This window comes from Salminus brasiliensis, chromosome 7, assembly GCF_030463535.1.
Source record: "Salminus brasiliensis chromosome 7, fSalBra1.hap2, whole genome shotgun sequence".
Lineage (NCBI taxonomy): Eukaryota > Metazoa > Chordata > Actinopteri > Characiformes > Bryconidae > Salminus > Salminus brasiliensis.
This window is the reverse complement of record NC_132884.1, coordinates 22,854,455-22,881,430: the sequence shown is the minus strand read 5'-3', so window position 1 is coordinate 22,881,430 and position 26,976 is coordinate 22,854,455. Positions and strand designations below refer to the sequence as shown.

The following is a 26,976-nucleotide window of genomic DNA, read 5'->3' as shown; positions in this document are numbered from 1 at the left end:
GAAGTACTGGATGACGCTCCATCACACCAATGAACATTCCACTGCTTTACAGGTTGATGTGTCAGGACTTTACAGTCTTCTATCTAACAACTGGGATCTATGCCAGGTTTGTATGCTCCAGAATGTTCCAATCTACTAGCTGTTGAAAGCTGTTTTTGAGACAGAGAATCGATCTCTGGTCCTCTTGAAATTGGTGGTCTGGGGATTGCTTCATGTGGACTCTGAAGGCTAAATAAAAAACCCTTTTCCTACAAGAACGGCACCTTGTTTGCAGGTGTTCCTGCACTGTTAAATGCAGTGACTCCAGAAAGCACGGTTCTTTTCTGCTTAAGTGTTTGTTTTCAAGGCAAATAAGCAAAAGCAATAAACTGATGGACCTAGGTTCTACCATTTTGCAAAAATGTGCACAGAATTCTAATTCTAAATGAACGTTGCAGGTGTGAAAGCAGCATGCTGGCTCACCTGAGTCTGCCGTCCTGGGCAGCAGCTCCACCCGGGATGATTTTGGTGATGAAAATGCTGGGGTCTTCACCAATGTGGGGATTATCAGTGCCACCAGCAATACTGAACCCCAATCCAGAGTTACCCTGAAAGAAAGAAAGAAAGAAAGAAAGAAAGAAAGAAAGAGAGGGAGCGAGAGAGAGAATAGTATGTGAGAGAAAAAGCAAGAAAGCCAAAGAAAAAGAGAGAGAGAGATGGATAAAGTTTTATAGACTGTGGATTATGCACTATATGGACAACAATTAGGACACATGCTCCTACTTTTGTTGGAGTAACTGTCTCTACTGTTCAAGAAAGGTCAGGAGATTTGATTGCATTCATTACCACCCAACCTCATCCAAAACTCCCCAACTCATTCCAAGAGTACTGGCTGGAGCACCATCATTCCGGTGAACACAGTTCCACTGCTCCACAGCTCAATGCAGCTGGTATTAGTAATGTTGCCAATGAGTACATTGTTTTATCTGCTTCAGAGAGTCTTATTCTGGCCATACTTCTCCACAGGGACTAGACAAGCCGTGTGTGTGCATTTGCACATCTGTCTTAACAATAGGTGCAACATAAAGTAGTTGAATACATTCATTAGAAGGGGGTGTCCACAAACATTTAGCACTGTCAAATCAAAATAGCAGAGTTTAGCTTAAGCTTATCAACTGCCCACAAAACTACATACAGTCTACATTACAACATATTTGGCAGTTACAATTTTTCCAATGGCAGTCAACCTTTGACGTTCCTCTGGTGATAGTGCGGCCTGGTCTTGATTTTAGACTTAGACCACAAAAATATGGTTTCACAGAGTTACGCTCCTCCAAAGTTACATAGATTAGTGCAATTACCAGACGAGCAAAGCTCGGCGTAGCAATGACAGAGAAGCAATTCTCCTCATTATACATCAGTGGAGCACCAACATAATCTTGATGAAGGCTTATTTATTTCTGGAATTATGTAACTGGGTGGTGAAATCTTCCTAGCCGTTAAAGTAATAGGCCAGTTTAAAATTAGTTAATGGGTCCGGCAAAAGGAATTATAACCAGGGGCTCCGAGTGGCTCAGGGGGTTACAAATTCAAATCCTGAGCCATTCCTCAGAGTGTGTCAGTAATGTTGCATTGGTCGCAGTTCAAAAAGATGCAGATGCTGTATCAGAGGAGACATGTGTTAAGTCCTTACCCTCCTAGTGTTGGTTGCAATGCTAGTGCTTGGGGGCGTTACAAACAGGTGGGGTTATTGGCAGCATCAAATTAGTACTGTCAGAGCGAAGTTCGCAACTGATGCCCCATTCCTGTTTTTAATGCGTTCCATCACACCGATTCTTAAACGTCAGCAAAAACATTGTAGTTAAGGCAGCCATCTTTGAACCAAACACAGTTACTATCACAAAACACAGCTGACGAAAATCTTCACAGATGTTCAGGTTAATCAGTTTCTGTGTCTTCATCAAAATTCAACAGCAACAGATCTGTACAATAAACAGTGTGTGTGTGTGTGGGGGGGGGTCCTTGATCATATTTTGTGGGTATACCAGGCTGTGTGTTTAACAGTAGGACATTTACAAAGCACATTCTTTCATTTTGGGACCAAATTGAACCAACCAGTGGGAGAAATGGGCCTTCAGCCAGTACCAAGATCTGACAGCATAGCACCCCCTATTGTGTATTACAGGGTAAGGTGATGGGTTTCCTTGTATTCCCAGTTTTGGCAAAACAGTAAACACCATGAGCACAAAATATAAATATCAAATTAACAAAAACCCATTCATATAAAATAGGCCCCTTTCCCCAAAACAGTACTTCTTAATTTAATGCCACATCTTGAGCTAAAAAAGTTTTAATGCATCAAAAAACTGGTTAATACTGGTCATGCTTAACCACACTGGAAATACTGACTGACCAGCTTGTTGATGCTGGTCATGCTGATCAGCCAGTATGATCTTGCTGGTACACCAGCTCAACCATCAAACTCACACAAACATTCCTAGAGCTAGAGCTGACCAGGCTGTTTTTGTCAGCAGGGTCATTACAAGCTAACGAGAAGCTGATTATAGGAACCTCATGTTTAAGAGATGAGGCAGATAAACCAGTCTATTAGCCATATTAGCAAAATACTTAATATTTAATTTGCAGTTTATTAGGCTGTAAAGTTCTCCATCTGCAATACGACTGCTGACACAGCTTTATTACTTTACTGTGCTCGCGTGATAGTTATCAAGCTAAAGGCTACACAGCTAACAACAAAAATAAAGGACGATGCAGCAGAGACTCAAACTCAAAGGCCAGAAAAAGCAATTATTCCTAAGTTTAATGTACATTATTTTCTAACTTTGCATGGCTAGCTGATTATTGACACTCCTCATTCTCCCCTCCCTAAGCAGCGAGTGGCCAGTTGTGTAACGTAGGAATGACGCAGGTCCGAGGGGAGAGTCAAAGTTAGCGAGAGGATGTCAAAACCGGTACTGAAATGGGGGTCAACACTGGCTACAGTATTTCATTCACATTCATAAGCGAATTTTGCAAAGCACACTGCATGTGTTTGGCATTCACATTCTGAACTTGAAAACCATGCAGTGTGTGTCGGCAAAAGGAGGAGGGCAGTTCCCAAACATGTTTATTCACCAGGCTCTAATTTAGCTCCATACCTATGTGCTAAAAGCAGAAGATAAAAACGAGGACGAGGATTTTAGACTAGTTAAAAACGGAGCCACATTGGAGCAATTTGTGTGATTTAAAAGCAGGCATGACTGAAAATGTAAAAAATTGTGAACAGCAGCAGAACGAGAGGAGGAACCACTTACACTTACACATGTCCTTAGCTGTTAAATAAAACAACAAAAATAAATGATCATGGAGTGATAGAACTGTGGGAGGTGGCTGTAGAGCCTGTATGGGAGTGTGATTCATCAGATCAAATGGTTTCATTTATTTCATATAGATCTGAACTGGAAATGATGTACATTTCTGTCAAATCCGTATAGCAGAGTTCAGCTTTCACTTAGCCGGCCACTGAAACTAGGAGCTGGTGTACTGATCTGAGTGCTCTGGTGTTCTGATGCAAGAACTACCAACAAAACTTCATAAAACTAGATTATTTATAAATATGTTTCAGTTACAATTTTTCCAAAGGCATTCAACCTTTGATGTTCCTCTGGTGGTAGTGTAGCCTGGGGTCTGCAGCTCCAAAAACCTATGGTGTTAATACAGCCCAGACACATAACTTCAGAGGCCTCAGAAACAGAAAAGACCTGTAATAGTGTAAACTGTTCAGCATGTGCTGAAATTAAAATCTCTCAAGGATTTAAGGATTCAAGGAGATGGTCATTTGCATGGCATGTGGTACATTTATTCAAATTATTACTGAATAAATAAAATAATAATAATAAAAATCTAGAATATAAGAGGGGTAGGCTTAAATAGGAAAAGTGGGAAAGCAATCTAATCACAATGAGATGAAGCAGTAGCATAATAAAGTGTACAAGTGTGGGTAAAGTGTCTCAGTGACGCCTAATATAACAAATAGATACCAAGTAGATACATCATGTCTTTCTATAGATGCTGCAGAGCACAACACTTTACAGTAAGCTTATGCGTACTGAATAGATAGAGAATGTGATAGAGAATAGAGACAGATAGAATAGATAGAGAATGTGTGAGAAAGTACAACTGTACTTACTCGCTCAAGTGTAATTTCTTCATATTCATAATCAGCTTCTGTTCCGTTCACCTGAAAGGCAAATAATTATGAAACATTGTTAGATATTAATACATTCAGTGTTCCAAAAGACCAAAGGGTCAGAATTACTCCTTTCAGCTCAGCAGCACTCTTAACTCAATATCATCCTTTAAAAAGCAACAGCCACAAGTCAGCTGCAGTGTGGTCATGTTCATGTTCCCCAATACCCAAAACCATCAACAGCTCTTCAACAGTGTTCAGAAATTCCTATTATTCATTCAGAGGACATTTTTTGTACGCGATGACTAGCTATTCACTAAGTGTGTAATTACCTGTGTTAACCCTTGGAGAAGTTACTACTGTTACTTTGCATTATATTAGACACAGCATATCAAAGCTGGAGAAACAGCAACTTTACAGGAGAAGAAAATAACTTCACTTTAATTACAATATAAAAGGCTGATTTTATTTCAATTTAAATAACTATGGTTTGCTGCATTCTAGAGAGAGTAGGAACTCCTCACAGTGGCGGTGATCTTCAAATGTTCTTCTTCAAAATTTCTTTCTGGATGGAGATGGTTATGAAAACACTGCCAGATGCTTGTTTTATAACACAAGGCCAGATATTACAGTATAAATAACAACTGCGCTTCCGGTCACATTAATATTGTCTTAGTACGTATATACGTTGTAGATTTTAGCCACTGAATGGCTGTGATTAGGAAGCACAGTTATGGTGGGACGTTTGCATACACTCATCATGGACATTAAGGTCATGGCAATATTGTGCTTTCTGTTCTTTTTCTTTGGCAGAATGAGTAACAACATAAATCTTTAATAGAAATAAAGACACAAAGTTGGTGCATAAGTTCTCATTTTGAGGTATTTCTGAAAGGTATATTATACAAACAGGGCCACAAATCTACATACAGTACATTTATTACTTGGTTAAATGCTCCTTAGCAAGTTGCACCTTGACCAGATGTTTTTGGGAACCATCATCAAGCTCCTGGCAGAATTCCGGCTGGATATTTGACCACTCTTCTGGGCAAAATTGGTAAGGTTTATTTAAATGTGTTTGTTTCCTGGAATGAACCTGGCTTTTAAGCAAGGACCACACAATTTGGATAGGGTGAAATAAGGAAAGCTGAGGGAAACAGGGGTGTAGGATTGGCCATTCATGGACCCATACAGTAAGTGATGGGTTCTGTGGCATCTGAAACATTTAAAGTGCTGATGAATGGAGGGGTAAACACACAGCAATGCCAAACGAGGCTAAAGCCCAAAAAGCCCAGCGGTTACGCAACAGGCTCCCTTAACATTATTTCTGTATGATCCCACAGGCTCTGCTTTAAGCCCCCAAATGGCACTTTTTAAGACCTTAAATACCAAATGCTTTTCGCCTCTCCCCGTCACAAAAAAAACATCTGCCTGTGACATCAGTGGTGTCAGGAGAAGATGGCAGGGAGGCCTAGGGTTGGGGGGAGCTAGACAGGCCCGCGTCAGCACTGACCCAGCTCAATACCAGCTTTATTCTCCCACCGGCCTCAGTGCCAATACTCCACCACAAGACACATGATCATATCAGTGTAATTATCTAAATATAGCTATGCAAAAAATGTTGTTTTTAAACCCAGGGCTTCTTGCATGATGCTGTAACATAAGAGCACATACCAGATCTAAGTGGCGAGCATTAGGTTAGTTAGGAATAGTTTGTTTTAGGGAGTGCACAACACATTAGCCGATGATATACTGCTCTCAACAAACGGGAAAGTGTAATTATTCCCAGTTCAGCACTTCATTTGCAGCTGATAATTACAATCAATAGCCCCAATTTGTGCCCCTAGCCCCACAAACACAAATGGATGGCTGCAGCATAAGCTCACGTTCTACAGTGTCTTCAGGTTTTAGCATTAGTAAATAATAATGAAAAAAATGTGAAAATTCATTTAATAAATAAATATAATACTATATTATATATATATATATATATATATATATATATATATATATATATATATATATATAATCTGTCATCTATTTTTTTAACTGTAGCTGGTAAAGATCCATGGCTGACATATCGAACTCTGTGGTAAATTTAACGTTTGATTTTTGCAACCTTGAAAACAAGGTTGAAACAGTAAAAGGGAATGTGGTATTACATGTATTATTTATTATTAGGGGTTCGTACTGCAGTTTTGACCTCTTGGTTCGGTACAAAAAAAATCCTGACGAAAAAGCCTAGAGCGGATATTGAATAATATTTATCAAATAAAGTTTTCAGAGAAACTCACTGTAGTCACTGCAGTTTAGTTAGGCAAGGCTGGTGTACTGTAGCAATAACGCCACCTTTCCCAAGGCAGAAAAAGGTTCAACTCCCTAGTTGGTCAAGCAAGACTTCGAACACTACATGTGCCTACCTGTGTAACATGACTCTTCAAATGCAAGTCCCTCTGGATAAGAGCGCCAGCCAAATGCCATTAACGCAAAGTTACAACTGCTACTAAGTCCCGCTACACTGCCACATTGTAATTCCATGCTGTATTTGATGTTGGTACAGCAGTTTCTTACATGAACGCCTAAGAACGATGAACACCAAATATAGATGACAACTACTAGTTCGCCTCATTGTTCCAGGAATATTCCATATGTATCTGCAACTTTCTCTTTCTCTCCATCATGCAACGCCAATTATGCCCTAATCAAAACACAAAGAGCTTGCCCTATAGGAGCACCATGAACAGTTCCACAGGGATAGGTGAGAGCACTGTAAAGAATGTGAGAATTAGTAGTCATCAATATGATAGATTTAGAGGAATCCCTTAAGACCCGCTACAGTGAGGAGTGAAGCCAGTAAGAGCAAGTACACACACTGATCTCCACCCAAACACTCACACAAGAAGCACTTGAAGGTATAAAGCCACACCAAGGCTGCTTCACATTTCACATTGCAGTGTTGACAATGGAAAAGCTTGCTGTCCATGCTTCAGAATGATAAAGCTAACGATGCTAACACTATAATTTCTTGGGTTATATATTTCTTTTTTTTTGGTTTTAGTTTATAGTAACAAAACTGAAAAAAAAAAAAAAACTGGGGGCCCAAACTATCGCCCAAGACTTTATGTAAATTTGCTTTGTTCTACAAGGCTGTCCTGTAGTGCAGTAAGTGTTTAGATCTGCTCCTGCAGCTTAGTTTTCATATACAGACTGTCCGGACTGGGGTGTGAAATGTACATTATGTATATATTAATATAATTTAGTAATAAAACCTAAATGAAAAAAAAAGGGAGTAGAATGAGTTTACATGATGGGGGGTCTTTAAAACTACACCAAGGGAACCTTACGCAAAATTGCACATCGTCATAGTTATCCAAAAAGCTTGTATCTCCATTTGCGTTTCACTTTTTGACAAACAGAAACTGACAGATACAACGTTTTTGTTCGACAGCAATGTGTTAACATGAGCAAAAAATAAAAAAATCTAAAGGAATTCTGAGCGGATGCAGATATTTGATCATTTTCATGTACACATCTGTCGATTTTCATACATAATATTTATAAAAAGCAGAACGTGGGACTACACCTATCTGGACTATCAATACAGCAACATGTAACATGAATTTGAGGGTTAGAAATACAGTAGCATGCAAACAGTCAGCTTTCCCACAGCACAACAAAAACATCAAATATCTGTTTGGATGAAATGTCAGTCGCATCTGAAGAGCTATCTGATGTCCAGATTTCTTTTTTTTAAGCAATTATCTGCTAATACTGGTCCAGTTCTTACAGAATGCATTAATACATGAAAGTTAAATCAGAAGCAGCCGGCCTATGAGACTGGTGGATTGAGTTTACCATCCATCCACACAAAAACTAAAATTCAGTACTACTCTACTAATACCAATACCCTTACTGTACACTGCTATATCACCTTAATTGAACTATATATTACTTCAAATTGCTGTATTTCTATAACTAGGATGCAGGACATATATGCAGCAGTGATCTACCATGCATCTAAGAAACACTGAATCATCTACAATAGTCTGCTCGACAGCTGGTATGGTACACAATTTGGGATAAGGGTCCAAGAAAGTTCCCTTAAAAATCCACAGCAATATAGGAAATGTGATTTAATGAGGTCACTCCAAAGTAATTTGAAAATAGAAAAAAAAAATCCTTCTGTGCTGAAATTTCCTCAAGACTGCAGAACCATGTGATCCGGCTAATGCTAGACTCCACAGTGACAGAGAAACTCTTTTGATGAGGGATGACAGCAGTGAACACAGTGGGTCTTTTGGCACTCAGGAGGACAGGGATTATGAGAGATTGAGGCAGAGAGAAGAAACGGATGAAGAGGGGTCAAGAAGACAGACAAAAAAGAAATGCACACAAAACAAATCTGATGAATAATAACTCTCCAGATGCACACTGTCCACTTCAGCCTCAGAACAACTGGACAATACAACCTGCTTCTGTCCAGCAGAGTCGGATAAAGACAGTTACAGCAAAGACAGCAGCTGTTTGCAAGAAACCATATTGAAAGCACTATACGTTTCTTTTGCTCATTTTCATGCATTCTTGTAGATGCAGAATTCCTTTTAGTAGAAGCCTCTCACTTCTCATTTTTAAGGCTGGGCAGTGATATTAGAGTAGTTATCGGTATAGGGAGATGAATGACTGATATTTTAAACTGAAATTTGACATTTACTGCATTTCATTCATATTACTGAATGTGTATCACTCTAAATTAAATGTTAGATTTCACTGTAATGCTGATCCAGGTTATATACATGAAAAACTCCAAAATGGTACCTTTTATGCAAGTCAATATAGCCAGATTTTATTTCCAAGTCATGTTGGAGCATTTCCATTTGTCAAATAATCATGAAATTCTAATACAATGTACATAACAACTGTTTTTAAATTACGGCAAAAACCAAAATCTGCAAGAATGGCGCTAATAGGTTTTTGGCACCACAGTGATGATATTATTAATATATATATAAGGTTTTGTATCGATATATACAGACCATGTATGTATGTAAGTAAAAATAAATAAATAAATAAATAAATAAAAATAAAACATAAACAAATCAGACACCAGCATCGGTCTAGATGCTTCTCTTCATAAATCAGCTTTGCGTGCAAAAGCTGGTGTAATTTGGGTGTAATAATGAAACCCTGGGCTGGTTGATGCACTGAATGAAAAACCAAATGACTGCCACTCACATATGGACTCACATATGGAGAAGTGTCGAGGCTGTCTGTGTTCACCAACACTGGGGCCGGGCTTGCCTGGAAAAGAGACGTATAATATCAGCATCTCCTATGAGGTTAACATACAGCAGCATGCTCACGGCACGTAATACTCATTCACCTCACAAAATGTAATGTCATGTGCATTTCATGGCTTAGAGGAAAAAACAAACAAACAAAAGCAAAAGCGTCTACACCAGCGGAAGCAACGCAACACAAAGATGATCACTTACTCTAGGCATGTTGATAGCGTATTACACTGGCATTTGCAAGAGATTAACAGCACAGACTGTGTCCATAAACAGTAGAACATACTGCGGAATATGCAATCCTGAAGCATAAATGCAACAAGCCAGCCCAAGCTAAATCCTTCTGCAGACAAACAGCAGCCGCTTCACCCGCACAATGGCTATGGTGGCATAAGAGTACATCAGTGACATTACATGGCATTCGCTCAATAATCTCTGAAAGGCAAGAGGAACATCATGAAAGTGGGAGGAGTGAATACATGAGAGAGAGAGAGAGAGAGAGAGAGAGAGAGAGAGAGAGAGAAAGCAAGACCACAAGATACAGTAAGAGAGAGCTAGTGACAGCATGAGAGAGTTAGAGAGAGCAAGAGACAGAGCAAGCGAGCGAGAGCAAGCTTGTGAGAGCACGGGAGAGCATGACAGTGAGAGAAAGTGGAGTTAGAGAAAGCAAGAGACAGCACGCAAGAGAATGAGCGAGTGAGTGAGAGAGAGAGAGAGAGAGAGAGAGAGAGCGAGAGAGAGAGAGAGAGAGAGAGCGAGAGCAAGAGAGAGAGAGAAGGACCTGTGACGTGGGTGCAGGGATGACAGTGGCGTCGGCTGGGACGGGCGAGATGGGGATCACAGGGATTATGGGAGCAGGGGGAGGAACAGCATCTGCCTGCTAAACAATAACAGCGGAGGTCAAAGGTCAGGGCAGATGACATTCAGTCGCTCTGGCGATCATGAGAGCTCCTACAGAATCACAGCGGTCAAACCTCTAGAATAAAACAGAATATAACTGGCAAAGAAAGAGAGGGCAAAATGGGGCGGGGTCATAAAACAAAACACACAGTATAACGCAGTGCTGGGCGATACTGATTAAATCCTTACACATATTTAATTGTCCGAAACGTCCGACTCAGCTTGTTCTGAATCAGCTGTTCAGTTTGAGATGGAAATCTGTGCAGTGATGTAAACATGTGAATCTGTTTTCGGTATCCATCAATACCGCTAAAATTACAAATCCAAACTGCTGTGCGATACCAATACCAGCACACCAACACAAAACATATCGCCCAGCACCAACTGAAAGATAAGAGACTTCTCAAACAAACATGTAAATGTGGATGAATTATCAAAGACAGCAAATACAGACGGATATTTGAAAGGGCCCACAGAAGAAATCAGTCACATAAATAGAGGTGGGCAATGTGACCATGTTTGATTGTATTGTGCTAAGGTTTGTTATTGTTATATAAAACAGGCAAATTCTGAGCATATCGTGGACTTTTCATAAGAAAGAGTGTAATTAGTCCTGTTTAATTTGATGGAAAAGTTTATTTTTATATAAAAATTTAGAAAATAACTTCTGGATGGTGTTTAAAATCTGTGCATTTTGGAACGTGTAAAAATATGGTAATGAATATTGTGAGAAAAAAATATATTTATTTATTTACTGGCATTGAATATGTACAGAAATGCCATGAACTGTAATAATGAGAGAATAAAGTATATAGAACTGGTAGATTTGACTCAAACATCAGGATACTTAAGGAAATAATATAAGGTATTATATATAACATGACATAACATAAGCGTCATATGTTAAACATTTCCCACACTATACTTAACTCTGCTAACCAAAACTAATAATTTAAGATCTGTTTTAAGGCACCATGCAATTGGTCAGAAGTTCCAGAAGTACTCAGAATATCCATTTTTCTTATACTTGGAAAAGAATTGTGTGACATATAGTGATGAAATGTACAGTATCACAATAACCACAAACAATCATATTGTCCAGCTCTACTCACAACTTATCTTAAAGCTTCTGCCTGACCAGATCAAAAGTCTTGCAAAACTACTTTGCATTGTACATTTTCAAAAAGGGAAAAGAAAGAGACAGCAAAGAGCAGAAGAGCAGGTTAAAAATATAAACACCAAATGAATACTGATCCCAGAAAAAATTCCAGAGTTGTGTGTGTGACAGATTTCCCTTTCAGTGAACATATCCTAGGTGTGGGTTTGTTGTAATTACCAAGTAGCTCATAAAAGCACAGAAAATGAGTATCAGCGTAAAATGCTGCAAAACACTGCATAATCAGTTCTCTCAAACCATCTCCAACAAAGATGCAGCTCATACGCACATTCTAAAGCCCCCGTTTGGTTTTAACTTCATGAAACTACAGAGCAATTAAAAAGGTCTGAGGTTAATGCTTCATTCTTCAATGTTAATGTTGTGCACCATCTGGAGATACAGGCTGCTACATGCAAAACAGGAAACAGTAATATTTTCATTTAGAAGGCCACACTGAGATACACAGCCCAATCACAAATTAAAGGGAAAACCTACAAGACAGAGTAAAGAGTGCGACAGTGACCAGCTTGACCGGCCTCTTTTTAACCACTGTAGTGTAGTATATATATATATATATATATATATATATATATATATATATATATATATATTTTTTTTTTTTTTTTTTTTTTTTTCCCCAGTCAGAAAAAGTCACAAATCAAAATCAAGTTAATGAGCTCATGCATATAAAAGCTCAGCGTCTGCCTGGATGATGAAATGAGCGAGCAAACTAAGAATCAGAGCCGTAGAAGTGCTTTAAAAAACAAACAAACAAACAAAAAAAATACACCTGCATATGCTAATATAACAATGCTATCAATGTCAAATGATAGAATTTCAGAGCACAGTGAAAAGCCAAGAGTGGTAAGGTGGACTTGTCCTGCAAAAATCATTCCTGCTCCAGCACAAATTTCACATCATTTGTCGCACTCCCACCAGCCACCTACATGGCCGGGTCCCTCACACAGTTTTGTAGAGACTAACTGACATAATTCAAACATTGATATATTATTCAAAACATTGAATTTCTATTGGTCTATTAAACAATGTGTCAAAAAGTGAAAAATGGCAAGAATTGAGATTCAAGGTTTTTCCCCCTGACAGCGACAGTATATTTGGCAGGCTATGCACAGCGGTGATAGGCGCCACTATCTCTGTAACCTTCACCAGTTGTTTCAGATCACTGGTTGGTTTGTAACTACTCAGAATAAGCAAATGTATTCCTATCCATATTCTGGTCAGGGTCACACCCGGAATCATTTGGCACGAGGCAGGAATACCCCATAAACATGCTGCCAGTCAATCACCGAGTACATGAACACTAAAAAGTCACTCACATCAAGGAGTAATTTAGCATAGCTAGGGGAGGACGCAGAGAGGAGACCAGAAAAACTCAGACAGTGACAAGAATGTGTGACGTGGCGCACAAACCCTACTGATCATATTTTTTTATTGTTATACGTTTGTGGGCTGGTTTGCACATGACACTGAAAATTAGTCCTTTATTTGACATTGAGTGTCCTGTGGGAGTCCAGACATCTTAAAACAAGACAAAAAGGAACTGCTATTGTGTGAGAAACTGTAAGGTTTATGGCTAAGCTGATGCCTTTAATTCTTTCATTCTCTTAGTTCATAATAGACCAGCTAAATTATGTCTCATAAAATGAATGCTGATTTTATTCTGACTGGCTAAGTCACAACAAGTAGCCAGTACAGCTTCAGTGTGCTGAGATTCTACATCTGGAACTTTACTGAGGGACAGAGCACCACTCTGACAAAGATTATGGCGGTAGAGAACACTCAAACAAACCAGCCGAAAACCTCCCATAGGTGACCAATGAAGACCACAGAATATGGTTTGCACTGCCATACTAATCAAACCATTCAGTTACCCCTCATATCCTGCGGATGGGGACATTTCCATTCTGGAAGAGCCTGCTCCCATCGGAATAGAAAAGTTTCATCACAGGATAAAAGGCAGAATAACTTCATATTGATTTGCAGTGTCCCTGTCCTCTAAGGAGATGTGGACAAATACCCGCCCGTGTAAGAAGGGGTTTATGCACTCGGGCCCTCCCATAATATCCCCCTTTATGTAGTTGTTGAGGATGAAATGTTCTTGCTGATCAGTCATTCTGATCACACTGTCCAGCCCCATTTACTGATGACCTTCCACAGACCTAATGCAGAGGTCACTTCAGTCACAAGCCAGTTGAGCGTTTTATGACTGAAGCTTCTGCCTTCCGAGCCCCAATAACAAACCCTCTTTCAAAGTCGTTTAGACCTTTCTCGATCCAAACTCAAGGTCAGTTGGGTCTGATTATACAACCTACAGGGCAAAGCAGAATGTTAAGCGATTATAGCTGTGTTATGCACTACAACTGTCTGGAAGCATATGCAAGGCTGTTTATCTGGGCAGTGTGTGTTAATGAGTTCCCTTGACCACTTTCAAAGCTCCCTTTTTGAGAAAGCCGAGTGTTATGTATCATACGCCGATCAGCCAACACTAACACCACCAAGCAGGTCCTGCTTGTGCAGTCACAACAGATCTGCGCATTCGAGGCATAGAGCACCTCGGAAGGTGTTGTGCGTTATCTGGCACCAACACGTTAGTTGTTGTGAGGTCGGCCTCCCCAGGATCGCATCAATAAGCCTCAAGGCTGGTTAATACCCAGTGCGGACGCAGCACACTATGCGTGTCATAGCGCCAGACCGTCCACATTGCTCGATGTTCATACTTCTTGCACCACCGTCCCTGGAGACCGCATACTCTGATGCCAGAGGTGTTCCAACACAAATATGGAAGGTGCCCTTTCCTGCACAGTGCAAACAAGGAACAAAGGAAATGGACCCTAGTGTTTATGTAAAGGAATGTTGCCACTGCAGATAACTGGGTGGAGATAATTATGGAATTTGGATTTTTTTGACCCATAACACTTTATTTCTTCATGAAAAACAGACACCAGTGTTACCACACACTAATTGTATACGGTGCTGATCAGTAAAGAGGAGGAGCTTTTGTTAAGGATGATTGTCTGACAAACGATAGAAGCTGGTGGCATGTATGTCCTGAATTTAGCCCATGAACGATCAATTAAGTCCGCAATTACATCACTTTGTAGGTATGAACCAGCCTGCAGGTGCCCATGACCCTGTCGTCGGTTCACCGGTTGTCCTTGTTTTATCTTTTAGGTAGGTACTGACCACTGCATACCATTAAAAAAAAACCTCACAAGACCTGTCTGACTGAACAAACACATTCTTAATACTTACACTTAATAGTAATATTGAATAGTAATGTATGTACGGTCAATTGTATTAGATATGTGAAATATTTGTTAGTGAGCAATCTTCTATGTGAGAACATTTCAAGTCAGCTGATCCACACATAGCTCTTCACTGAGGTTTTGTCAGGCCATTTTGTCATGCTGTAGTTTGTTGTTTTCCTGCCCGTTCAGTCTTGTCTTCATTGAGATGCTACTGAGACTGTGTGGTTGAGTTGGCCAACATTCCACGTTTTGGCCCTGGAAACCTCCACGCTTGCTTTAGCTTTAAGATTCAGGAAATTGTCCTACTACAGTGTGAAGCACTACCCACTGAGTTTTGATGCATCTGGTGTGAGCAGTTGTGATGCTGGTGCCACGGATATCAATAAAAACAAGTGACCATTTCCACTCCGGCCCAGTTTTAATGTTCCAAAGCTGACATTTCTACATTTATCATCCACAACTCTGCTCTTCCACGGTCTACCAGATTGCATGATTCATAAATGTATGAAAAACAATCATCAGAGCGTTGTTAGGGCCTAGAATTGCTTACTTCAGGTTGGAGTTTTGTATATATATATATATATATATATATATATATATATATATATATATATATATATATATATGCATTGCTTAAGATAACTCTGCATGTTCAATACAGCAAGTTGGCCCGTTCTCTCGCCCACTGCTGGCAGCTCCAGGGCAGTTTGAAGCCCAGAGTAAATGTGTGCACAGAATTAAGCTCGTTCTGAACCCCACAGCAAAGTAAAGTTACAAAGTAAAGTTTTTTTGTTTTTTTTTTACATGTACATGTACTTACAGGCCTCTAATACCACTCATAAGTAAGATTACACACAGTGTTACAATTCCATTAGTATTTGTGAAATGAAAATGAAAACAAATGCAGCAGGCTGGGATGGGCTCCCGGCTTTGACACACCCAATTGTTGCCTCCTAAATATTTTCCTTAACGGCCTAATTTTAAGTCTTTAGTATTCTTTCGTATTCCATTTGTAAACGTCACATCTGGCATCAAACTCTACACCTTTTGTTAGTGCTCTTGGACAACTAATGCAAGAATACAGCAGGTGCAAAAAAAAAAAAAAAAAAAAAAAACGTGAGCAGCCCTATGACACACAGTCTACTGGACTTACAATTGCAATCTGCATTTAACGAGAGTTCATACAGCAGTACAGTATATGGAACTGACATACTATGAACCTTAAATGCCGTTGTCCCTTAACTGAATAGAAAATCTGACAAAACCAAAACAGACCTGGAAAATGGGCATTCCAAAACCCTAAAACTGCTGCATTATTTTTGTGTAATTACAAAAACGACTGATGTTCCAGTGCTAATGCTACACTATGAGATGCCCCCTCTCTGTGAGCTTTCCGGTTGCTGTGAACCAGACACATCAAATTAAGCATGAGCTCACCATAAAGTGTGTTTAATTCAGAGGCACAATAGCAGGATTTTAATAGATTTTCAAGCATTTTTCACCACAACCAAAGTCACACGCCTTCCATATATAGACATTAGACATGTTTTTTTTAACTGTGCTATATGGCACCTTTAAACAGTCCTTTCAGCTTCATTGCACTATAGTACAGTACGTCTATGAACCTGAACGTGTGCTGTTTTGGTGTAGATTTAATATTCACAGGTAGCTCTTTTACTACTTATAAACATTAGATTGAGCTGATGTAAATATCTGCCTATGTTTTCGTTATTATTAATATTACATGGTAGCTCTTTAATATTAGTGTGCATTTGTACAGAGGTTCCCACTGAAAATAAGGCTCTGATCTCAGCTGGGTTTCCTTAGAAACAAAGAACACAGAGCCTCTTCTGATTCCCATTATCAGTGTAGCTCAGCCATTTGTAAAGGTGCGTGATGCTGTAGCAGAGTGTGTGCCGCTGTGAGAGAGGATGCCAGCTCTACAGGAGGAAGAGCAGACATTCAATAGAGAGTAGCAGCCAGTGGGGCACATCCGCCGAGCCCCAGCCTTCAGCACCAGGCTCAGCTATCCCGCAACACAAATTGCTGATCCATACACACATGCTCAAATACAGGATCCTACGTGGTTCTAGGCATGAATGTCTAGGAAAAACAGTCGGTAATATTAACCAACATATATTATCAATGGTTCTCAGACCTTTAAAAGCTTCTTTATAGTCCTAGAATCATATTGCAGGTTCTGGCCAATACACTCAATCCAGATCTACAACAATTGTAGCCTGCGAAAAACCAACTAAGAAGGGCCACCTACAGCATACCTGGCCTCCACTACACAAACCACATTCCAAATACCAACCTGAACCAGCCCATGCTCATCTTCAACACCAGCCTCCAAATCTACTGCACATGCTATGCTAAAAATACAGTAATTACCCTATAGAGCACTATAACCCATGCTAAAAATACACGATACACCACGTAACATTAAGAGATAATCATTTGCAGCCCCAGATTACGCCCCCCCGGCCATCTAACCACCTTCACATCGAGACAACATGACTAGCATGAGAGAGTGACGGACTAGCCAAATGGACCACTGTGATGTAAACAAGCATTTCCACTGAATTGTACAGTAGAGAGATGGCCTGTGAATCCTGTGTTAAAATTAGAATCAATCATTAGCATTGATTAGAGGCCCAGGCTCGGCGTTCAGCCTGTAGCTCTAACCAGTGTCGGGACGGATAAATAACTAAGACCAAAAACCTTTTCACACAGATTTAATTACTCAGTATAATGAAGTAGATGGCCCTGATAACAGATCAACAGATTCAATTACCCACTAATAAAAATTTAAATGTGTTATTGACAAGACTTTCTTCATGAGTTCCAACTAAGCATGTGCTACAAGCACAGGAGAAACATTAGCCTTATAGCATATGCTGGAAGAGCTGTCCCAAACCTTTAAAATGGCATATTGTCCTCAACAGAGTATGGCATTTCGAAAATAGACAAACTATATGAAAAGTTGCAGATGCTAAATTTGGCACTACAGTAAAAACAGGCTACCCAAACTGTGACTATTCATTCCTTGTCCTCCAACAGGTACAAAATGCACCACTCATGAGTATTACTTATCTCAATCATCATAAGCATCTAGGTTTGTCATAAATTAGCCAACATCCAAAGGTTTATATCAAATAAATGAAGTCCCTCCAATAAATGGGTCCCTCAACAACACTGAGAACGCACATACCTTCTCCAATGTCAGTGTACCCCAAGAGTTTTCAAGCCACCAGGCACTGGCTGTGGCCCTGACTTTAGCCTTGCTTTTCGTGGGGCTCTTTTTGACACTGTCCCGCAGGTTGTTGAACTTGCCTCGGCTCTTGGTGGAGGCAGGCAGGGTGCAGGAGCTGTAAAGGCGGTGGGCGCCCAGAGGAACGTGCTGCTGGTTGAGCAGGACAGGCTGAGGCAGGTGTGGCAAATGAGGCAGGTGCGGAAGGTGCGGCAGGTGCTGATGTGGATGGTGCTGGTGGAGGAGTTGCTGCTTTTGCTGCTGCTGCTGCTGCTGCTGCTGCTGGTAATGGTTACGGTGGTGGGTGTGGTGGTAAAGCTGGTGGAACTGTGGCTGTTGTTGAAACTGGAGTTGCAGCGACTGTCTCTGGGGGTAAGCCAGGGAGCTGTGGACAGACTGGGCTCTCTGATGGATCCTGGGCTGGATGCAGTTGGCCACTTTGGGCATAGAGGTTCTGCAGTCCTCTGAGGCTCCACAGCAGTACTCATGGTTGTGGTAGTAGGTGGTCATTCTCCTGGTAAACTGAAGCCAAAACGAGGCGGCGGGTTCACGTCAGTACAAATGGAACAAGGCACAGCCTTAAAGAGTGCAGTCAGTCCTTCTTTTGCTGGGCACTTTGGCAGGAAAGCGGACTCGCAGTGGCTGCAAATCCGCTCCTTTCCTCTGCTTCCAGCCCCCTCTGCTCCTGCTTCCACTCTTCTGCCAAGCCTGTCTCGGACTGTGCCTCTCTCTTCCTCCCTCTCTCTCTCTCTCTCTCTCTCTCTCTCTCGCTCCCTCTGCCTCACTCGCTCTCATCCCCCTGCACTCGCTCGCCAATTAATGAGCTCCAATGGGCACCGCACATGACAGCGCACGCTCTTTTTTACAGGCATGAATAATCAATGCTCCATTCTTGATTTCGGCTTAGGCGCCGAGCGCTCGTACGGGAGTGGAGGGAGATTTGCACCATAACGTCCAGATTTACGGGAGCTTTTGTGTTTCTCCTTCGCCGCATTAGCGCGGGTCACAAAGTGACTGGTCACAGCGGATAAACGCAATCTGTATCAGATGCTTAGCAGGCGTGCAGGCCATGGCTGTGACGGGACCATGGCATTATTTTCACAGGAGCTGTGGGAGAGCCACCAGAGGCTACACTTTTACCTGCATTTAAAGCCACCAAGGCAAAGCCTCCATCCCCCCCCCCATCCCCACCCCACCCCTAAAAAAGAAAAGAAAATAAAAACCACACTGTGCCATTTACAGTACACCCTGCAGGTTCGAAACAGACTGACGCTGACCGTTCAACTTGGGTCCATGGGGGACCTACAGTAGGTGCCATTTAACAAGCAGCATGGCAGAATTTCACGGGCAGCGTCTGAAAGGGCAATCTTTGAATCGCTTGACTGATACCAAACGCACAGGCTCAAGCATGCTAATGCTTGTAGCCCACATTCCCTCAAAAACATGGAAGAACATTCCTCTGATCCCACTTTGACCATTTAGAAGTAAGGGAACCTTCTGCACGGAGTCTGCACAAGCAGGCTGCTCCTGCCATGGGACTAGACAGTGGTACATATATAAAGGCTGTGTTTCCTGATGACTGCACCCTTTAACTTACACTTCCATCTTAGTGAGTGAGCTAACACAAGCTCTGCGCTTGGGGCTCTTTAACCGGCCACCATAGCAGACAATGAATGCTCTAAGACGGATCTGTGGCGACGTCACACAGCAACAGAGCTAAGACCAAGAGGGAGGGGAGAGGAGGAGAAAGAGAGAGAGAGATAGATAGAGAGAGAGAGAGAGAGAGAAGGGCTCTTTTCTTTGGGAAAAAAAAGTCATTTGTAATTCCATTATGAATCAATCAGTGGCTCAATTCAGAATTTCATTGCTGAACCGAATGCTATCGCGTGCCATATCTCAAGCTCATTTCATCTATATCTCTACTATATCCAGCTCTGAGCTGGATCAGATTCTTCTTCAGCTGAAAGCAGAGAAATCAGAAAGATAGAACTCTTGGTGTACAGCAGGTGGCTCTGTATGCACACGCAAGACATAGAAAGGCAAGCAGATACTTCAGAAACTCTTCAAATTGTACTGATAAGTGAATTATAAAATATGAAATAGTAAACAAGTGTTTCAAAATGAATAAATAATTAAATAAACAAACAAATAAACGGAGTTCGTGTTCTTGAGTTGGAAAGACCTTCATTTTTATGTCAGTGCAATGAGGTTTGGCCAGAGGCTACAGCCAGGCTAGCGGCTTACGTTACCAGCTTACATTTCTCCTTGAATAAAATAATCAATGAGTGCGGCCTTTTCCAGACATGGAAAGCGTGTTCAGTAATTTACACAAACATCCAAGAAGCGAAGACGTGAAAGCCAGCACAAATAATTAACATACCCCTCCATTCTCTTTCGAGTCCACCTCTTCTCAGTCCCATTCAGATCTTAACAAGGAGAACCACACAAGAAAGAAGAAACCTTCTAAAAGTAAGTGCAATATAACTTAAGCAATATAAAGACATTTATTTGAGGGAATATAAAACCTATATATATATATATATATATATATATATATTTTTTTTTTTTAAACTAGTCCTAGAAAATCTACGGAACGTTAAGAATTTCCGTAAAAAGAAAAACCTCCAGCCAAACGTCACATCACTTGTCCTTCGTCTGGATTTACACACAATGCTTTATAACCTTTATTATGAACTGGTACTGGCAGCTCAAGGATAAGTGCTGATTACCCAGCCTCTTATTGCTTTATAAAGTGGCCGTTGATAGTGTTGAGTGATGACGACAGGCTGGAAAATCAATTGGATCTTGTTCTGATCACCATTTAACGCAACTGAAGAGTTTCCACTGTACCACGAAAGCTTTGAAACAACGGCACTCTCGAACAGTCTTGCTCAGTTTCAGTTCAGCAGGAGCACAAAAGGATGAATTGCAAATGCCAACCTGAAACTAGGCTCAGTGTAGAGAAGACAATGGTCCTGGTCAAGAGGAGTTCGCTACCAAATAACCTTTACTTCGCTGCAACAGATCTAATGAGTGTGAATCACATGTTAAAGCAGGCTTTACAGACCTTATGCAGAACTGCAGTACAATACAGTGCACATAGTTCAACTAGCTATAGGGGTCATGTGTCATTTTTACACAACCATTTTCCAAACTGTCTGTATCCCTTTAAGAATTAAGCCAGCAGTCTTCTGTTACTGTGCATTTAATGCTGACATATGCAAATGAAGACTTGTTATGATGACATCCCTGTTTTGCTGACTCATTTAAAAAGCTGTCTGAGCGAAAACTGTCCTTATATCTGCAGTTTGAGCTGAGTGACATCAACAGTGAAATTCACTGAAATTTCCCAGCTTGAAGCAGAATTATGATATGAGAATTATATAGATATATCATATAATTATGATTATAATTCTCGCTTCTGGGCTCGTCCTATAGTCTGGATGTTTTCATTCATGCTTTGAGCAACTCTAAAGGACAAGAAACACCCTATTTCTGTGCTTGCTGAGAGATACAGAATTGCCACCTGAAGTGGAAGAAGCATGTGGACTGACCTGGTAGAGTCACAGGACAGGATTCCATGCAAATATGACCTGGGTTATGCAGCATTATGCAGTTTTCGCCAGTGTTGCCCAGCTTGCTTCATCAAAGTTACATAGTGCAGTTAGCAAAGTATCAACCACTGGCTTGTAGTAAGGAAAGCGTCTCTACCAGCATGGTTATTAAGGTGTTATTTTCAGGTTTAACTGCTACATAATGTTGCTTTAATTTCTACATTTGATCAAAGTGTCAAATTTTTGTTCTGTGTGTATCCAATACACAGCCAAACAACCTCATTTATTTCTCATTTGCATTTAGGTGTGTCTGTAGTCGACCCTAGTCGTTCATTTCAGCTTTCTATCCATCCAACAGCAGTGGCTTGATCTGAGTCATTACTGTCCAAAGGTTTCTAAGTGGGGTTTCTGTCAGCCAGAATCACAAGTGTTCTGTGGTGAACAGAATGTTATCATGCTGACTAAGCTAAGGCTAACCAGCTTCTCTACTGATTCAGAGCAGTTTGGGCTCGTAAGACTGACGGTTTAACATAAATTTAACAATTCATTTAAAAGTGTGTATGAAGTTCATTTGATGGTTTTTCTGGTTTGAAAATAACACAGGATAAGATTGTAGGGAAGCCACATAAAAGTAGAACCTTCTGCGCTACAGTATATATATATATATATATATATATATATATATATATATATATATATATATATAAAATAAAGAATTGTGTACCAACCCTATGCAGACTACACACTTATTTTAACCAAACAAGGAAAATTTCAATGCTCGTGATCCTTATTATTATGATAGTGTGACTATTATAGTGCAGTCTTATGTAACAGCAAAATGAACATTACATCAGTACATAACTACGTGCAACAGTCAGGTTATTCAGGACTGTACTTACACAAATGCAATTATATTTTTACCGTTAATATTGCAAATGTAACAGCCAGTAATTATTAAATATCCTCCATTTGCTCCATTTGTCACACTGTAATAAAGCCAACATTTAAGACAATGGAAATAAGACTAGATTTCTCAGGGGCAGTCACATGTTTTCGAGTACCACGACATTATGGTGAAGTTATTGCACTCCACTTGATTTTACTGTGAAATTCGATCAGATCCAGGCCATTGTACTGAGCGCAAGAGGGGAGTAATTGAGACAATCTGGAGAGTAAAGCATCAGTGTCCCTAACCTTTAGTCTATAACGGTAAGAGTCTAAACGGCCTGTTTAGCGTCTGCTCAATCTCACAGTGTGATTCAGCATGACATTACAGGTTCAACCTCTGGGTATACGGCCTTAAATGTCATCCCCACTGACAGCAGGTAATGCTCGGCGTCTGAACTGTGAAGCAGAAACTCTCCATTCTGCAACATGGTCACGATACACTGACAGCACGGCTCGGTCATAGCGATGTACACCTTGTACCAGCTCGCAAACCAGCCGTGAGTGGGTGTACAGTTCTTTGAGAGAGAGAGAGAGAGAGAGAGAGAGAGAGAGAGAGAGAGAGAGAGAGAGAGAGAGAGAGAGAGAGAGAGCAAGCTGTAGGTGGTCCAGTGTGTTGGTGCCGTGTTCTGTGTGGGGAGAGACACTCGTGCTTGTGTTGTCTGCAGGGAGAGCGTTCACGCCTGCTGCTGTGATTCATAGCTGAGCGAAGGTTCTTTTCTACACAGCCCACAGCTCTCTCTTCTTTAACGCCCCCAGCCAGCTGAGATGGCAATGATACATTACCGAGGTATAGTTCTTCTGCCAGTAAAAGGCATCCTGAGGCATTCTAATCCCCTATGACCTTGCAAGAACCACCACCACCACAACGTTGAAGCGCGCCCCTCTTTTGTCTCGGCCGGCCCGCTGGGGGTTAACAGGCTGGCTTGCAGGCAACAGCCGGTCGGCCGCAACGGAGACGACGGACCTACGGACTGACCGGTCCGGTTCCGCTGGGCCGGCAGCGAGGACGCAGGACACGCTGCGTCACTCAGAATGCTGCGCTCAACCGATAAGAGAAATAAATAAACAAGTGCTGCCACATGACCGCATTTTCTTGCTTGCCGATTGCCATGGCAACACCATGGCAACAGCTGAAGCCGCAGCGAGTCCTGCCTTCTGCACAACGCAGAAGGTTATGTACCTCCTCAGGACGAAAGCAGCTCATGCCTGACGACAGGCTGGAAACCAGCCTTCGATTAGCGAGAAACAAAAGCACAATTTCCTGCTTGGAATTTTAGACGTGAGGAAAATGCTACGGCACGCTCTAAAGCCTGATACACTGTTTAAGAACGTGAGCCACGGGAGGAATGCTCCCTACTCACTACCACTGTTTTTTAATCAATAACAATCCCATCCGCAATCACCCTGCCTAAATGCATCAATCTAGTGTTCACAAAACATGCAAACTGAGAGTAAGGTGGAGGGAGGCAGAGGCTCGGAGCTGTACGCCAGCTTGTTGTGGGAGGGTGCTGGTTGGAGGAGCTCAGTAGTAGCACTGCAGGGATGCCTCTGCCAGAAATAGATCTGCATGAGCAAGTACAATAGGGACTGACGGTGAGATTCTGCTTCAGATAGCTGTTAGGTTTAAGGTTTAACATGAGAACACTGCCCCATGCAACAGGCTGATAACGACATTTCAGAAAGTCCATCCATGTTAAACAGCAAACTGGGGGTGGGGCAATATGATTATTTTATTGAGAATGAGAAATCCCGCTAGCATTGAACACAATAGGACGTGGATCTCATCAGTGCTTAAAGAACACTGATTAACTGCACATTTCATTACAAAAAGTGTAATGAGTCCTATTTCACTGAAGGAGTGCAGCATAATTTGAGTAAAAATCACAGTACTCAGGACAGGAGAGTGTTTGGATAGCAGTTTTAAAGATATTTATGCTGTATACTGTAAAAATGTCTTCAAATATTGTGAAGTATAACATTATCATCGCATCGCCCAGCTCTACAACAACCTACTTCAATCCAGAACTCCAAAGTCTCCAGTTTAAGATTAAATCAATGTACCAATTGTAAACTACTGGAGATATGCAGCGATATGTGAATTCTGGGCTGACTCAGACAGACGATTCACTATCAGCTATTTATTAACAATTATCTAATCAGCCAATCACATGGTTGCTGTGCACTGCATAACATCATACAGATATATGCCAGCAGCTTTATGTAATATGTTCACATCAACCATCAGAATGGGGACCAAATCCGACTTCAGTGATTTTGAGAGCGGCAGATGACTGCTAGAGCCATGTTGTGTGATTCTCAGCACACCAGTCTCTAACCCTCCAGTTAGTGGTGGCTCTGAGGACAGAAATGCCCGGTTGATGAGAGAGGTCATCACGCCATACAACTGCGGTGAGCAGAAGAGCATCTCAGAATGCGCAACGCGTCCAACCTTGAGGTGGGGGGGTTGCATATCAGCAGAAGATCACGTGGTTTTACTGCTGTCAGCCAAGAACAGAAAGCTGAGGCTGCAGTGGGCACAGGCTCACCAAAACATAGCCTGGTCTGATGAATCCCCACACAGATGGTGGAGTCAGAATTTGGATTCATAGCATTAAAAAGGGAACCTGAAAAATCTGCAGGACTGTGTGCCCTGATGTTGCATGTCAACATGGACCAGAAATGCAATGCAATGTTTCCAACATCTCAGGGAATCAATGCCGCAAAGAATTGCGGATGTCCTGAGAGCAAAACGAGGCCCTATCCAGTATCAGTGTAGTCTTCCTAGGAAACTGCTCAGGCAGTGTACATTTCTTTTCATTTGCAATGCTGATACAAAACATTTCTGAAGCCCAGACTGTAATCGGACTACGTCTAGCTGGATTGGCATTACAGAGAACTGTAGATGGTTACCAATGCAGTAAAATGAATAAACTGCAGCAGACTCATGTTGCCTAAATATCCTGCTGAATTCTGAAAATTTACAGTAGATACTTTTACAGCCTTACATCTAACTGTTTTTTAGCAGTTTGTTAATGCACATTAAAGCAAAAGTACTTTTTCTAATATTAGCCCAAAAAAGTGAAAGTTTCCAGCTAAATGATGCACTGCAGCATGAGACACAGCAGTCTTGTATATTCTGTAATAGGAAGATCTGTCAGACATGCCACATTGGTGACACACAATGCAAACATCTATCCTAGCCCCTCAATCGCCTCATGTGTTCTTCCCAGAACATTTCTGGGGAGGCATTTCGCTTGCATTTAAAGACACGCTCCATCCCCAAGCTCATCAATTATTTCTGACTCAAACCAGAAGTAAGAAAATGTATTCTCTTTAGTGCCGCCTCGTATAAACGAGATCCTCCTGCAAATGAGCCATAAACCGTGCAGACTGACGGATTCACTTCAGCTGTGAGTTTCTTTTTATTATTGTCTTTTTTTTTTTTTTACTCCTTACACAAGATCAGGAAAAAGGTAAATCAGAAAAAAAATGCAGACCTTCTTTTAATTGTATGAAATGCTTGCCTGCAATTCGATAGATTCTTATTACAATGACTGGTGAATATGGCAGGTTGGAGATACTGGACATCAAGAATGTTAACTGATATACTGATATTTTAAAGTTGAATGTTAAGATGAGGTCCATCACTGTAGATTTTGAAGAACAGGCTAAACAGGCTCTTTGCTGAAAGGGCCATAAGTGGACAATTACGATGAATTAAGAAGTAGTTGGCTGTTCTCTATGGTCACCCTCCCTCTGATAATCCCGCAAATAAAAGTCTGCATGTACTTCGTTGCATTCAGTTGCATCACATGATGTACTGCAGTTTTTACAGGCCTAAATCTCTTCAGTATCATTCACAGTGGGCTATTAGCTCACCCCGACTCCGCGCTGCCAATGTGTGCGGACCTCACACGAACTGTCTCGAGAGCCTTAATATGGAGAAAGCTAGATAGATTTCAGAATATTTGATGTAGCATAGCAGTTCTCAGTAACTAAAAGGAAGCCTGGGCTTTTTTGCTCAGTATGACCAGCCACAGCTCCTTTTCATTCTCATCAGTGTCACACTGCGCACTGTGAAGATAGCTGAATAGCTGTCCTTGACGGCACTTGCAGCTTTTGCCTTTTGAAAAGTGTTCATGAAAAAGAGATGAAGTTATGGTGTTGTGGTAACGGAGTCGACGGCAGGGATAAAAGAGCAGACTGGAAACCCTTTTGTTGCTGCTTCCATTCTTCCAGCTTTCATTTCAGGGCATGACCCTATTAGTCAGCGTTGGTACACTAATGGGCACAATAAGTGACCATGTGTCCTTGGCGTAGCCCTCCTGAAGCTGCCCCCTCCGTGTCCACGCACTGTCCACCAAGGTCAGGGAAGAGGAGCCGATGGCCTTGCACCAGCCTCTTAACTAACCTGCTATGATTAGACGCTACGGCAGGTAC

At 41.3% G+C, this 26,976-nt stretch overlaps 1 protein-coding gene across 31 annotated transcripts in view; it reads right to left on the bottom strand.

Annotated features, from left to right (window-relative positions):
* Positions 1 to 26,976, bottom strand: part of dlg1a (discs large MAGUK scaffold protein 1a) — a 143,515-nt gene that overhangs the window by 47,610 nt on the left and 68,929 nt on the right. For 8 of the 31 annotated variants that reach the window (XM_072684167.1, XM_072684176.1, XM_072684178.1 and 5 more), the window contains 3 exons: positions 9,413 to 9,466; positions 4,169 to 4,219; positions 463 to 587 (listed from right to left, as the gene is read on the bottom strand). In XM_072684167.1, coding sequence (XP_072540268.1) covers positions 463 to 587; positions 4,169 to 4,219; positions 9,413 to 9,466 — 230 coding nt within the window. Of the gene's footprint in view, positions 1 to 462; positions 588 to 4,168; positions 4,220 to 9,400; positions 9,467 to 9,660; positions 9,685 to 10,237; positions 10,337 to 17,995; positions 18,771 to 26,976 lie in introns of those variants that run through there. The other 23 variants (XM_072684197.1, XM_072684165.1, XM_072684187.1 and 20 more) reach the window with 10 other exon arrangements.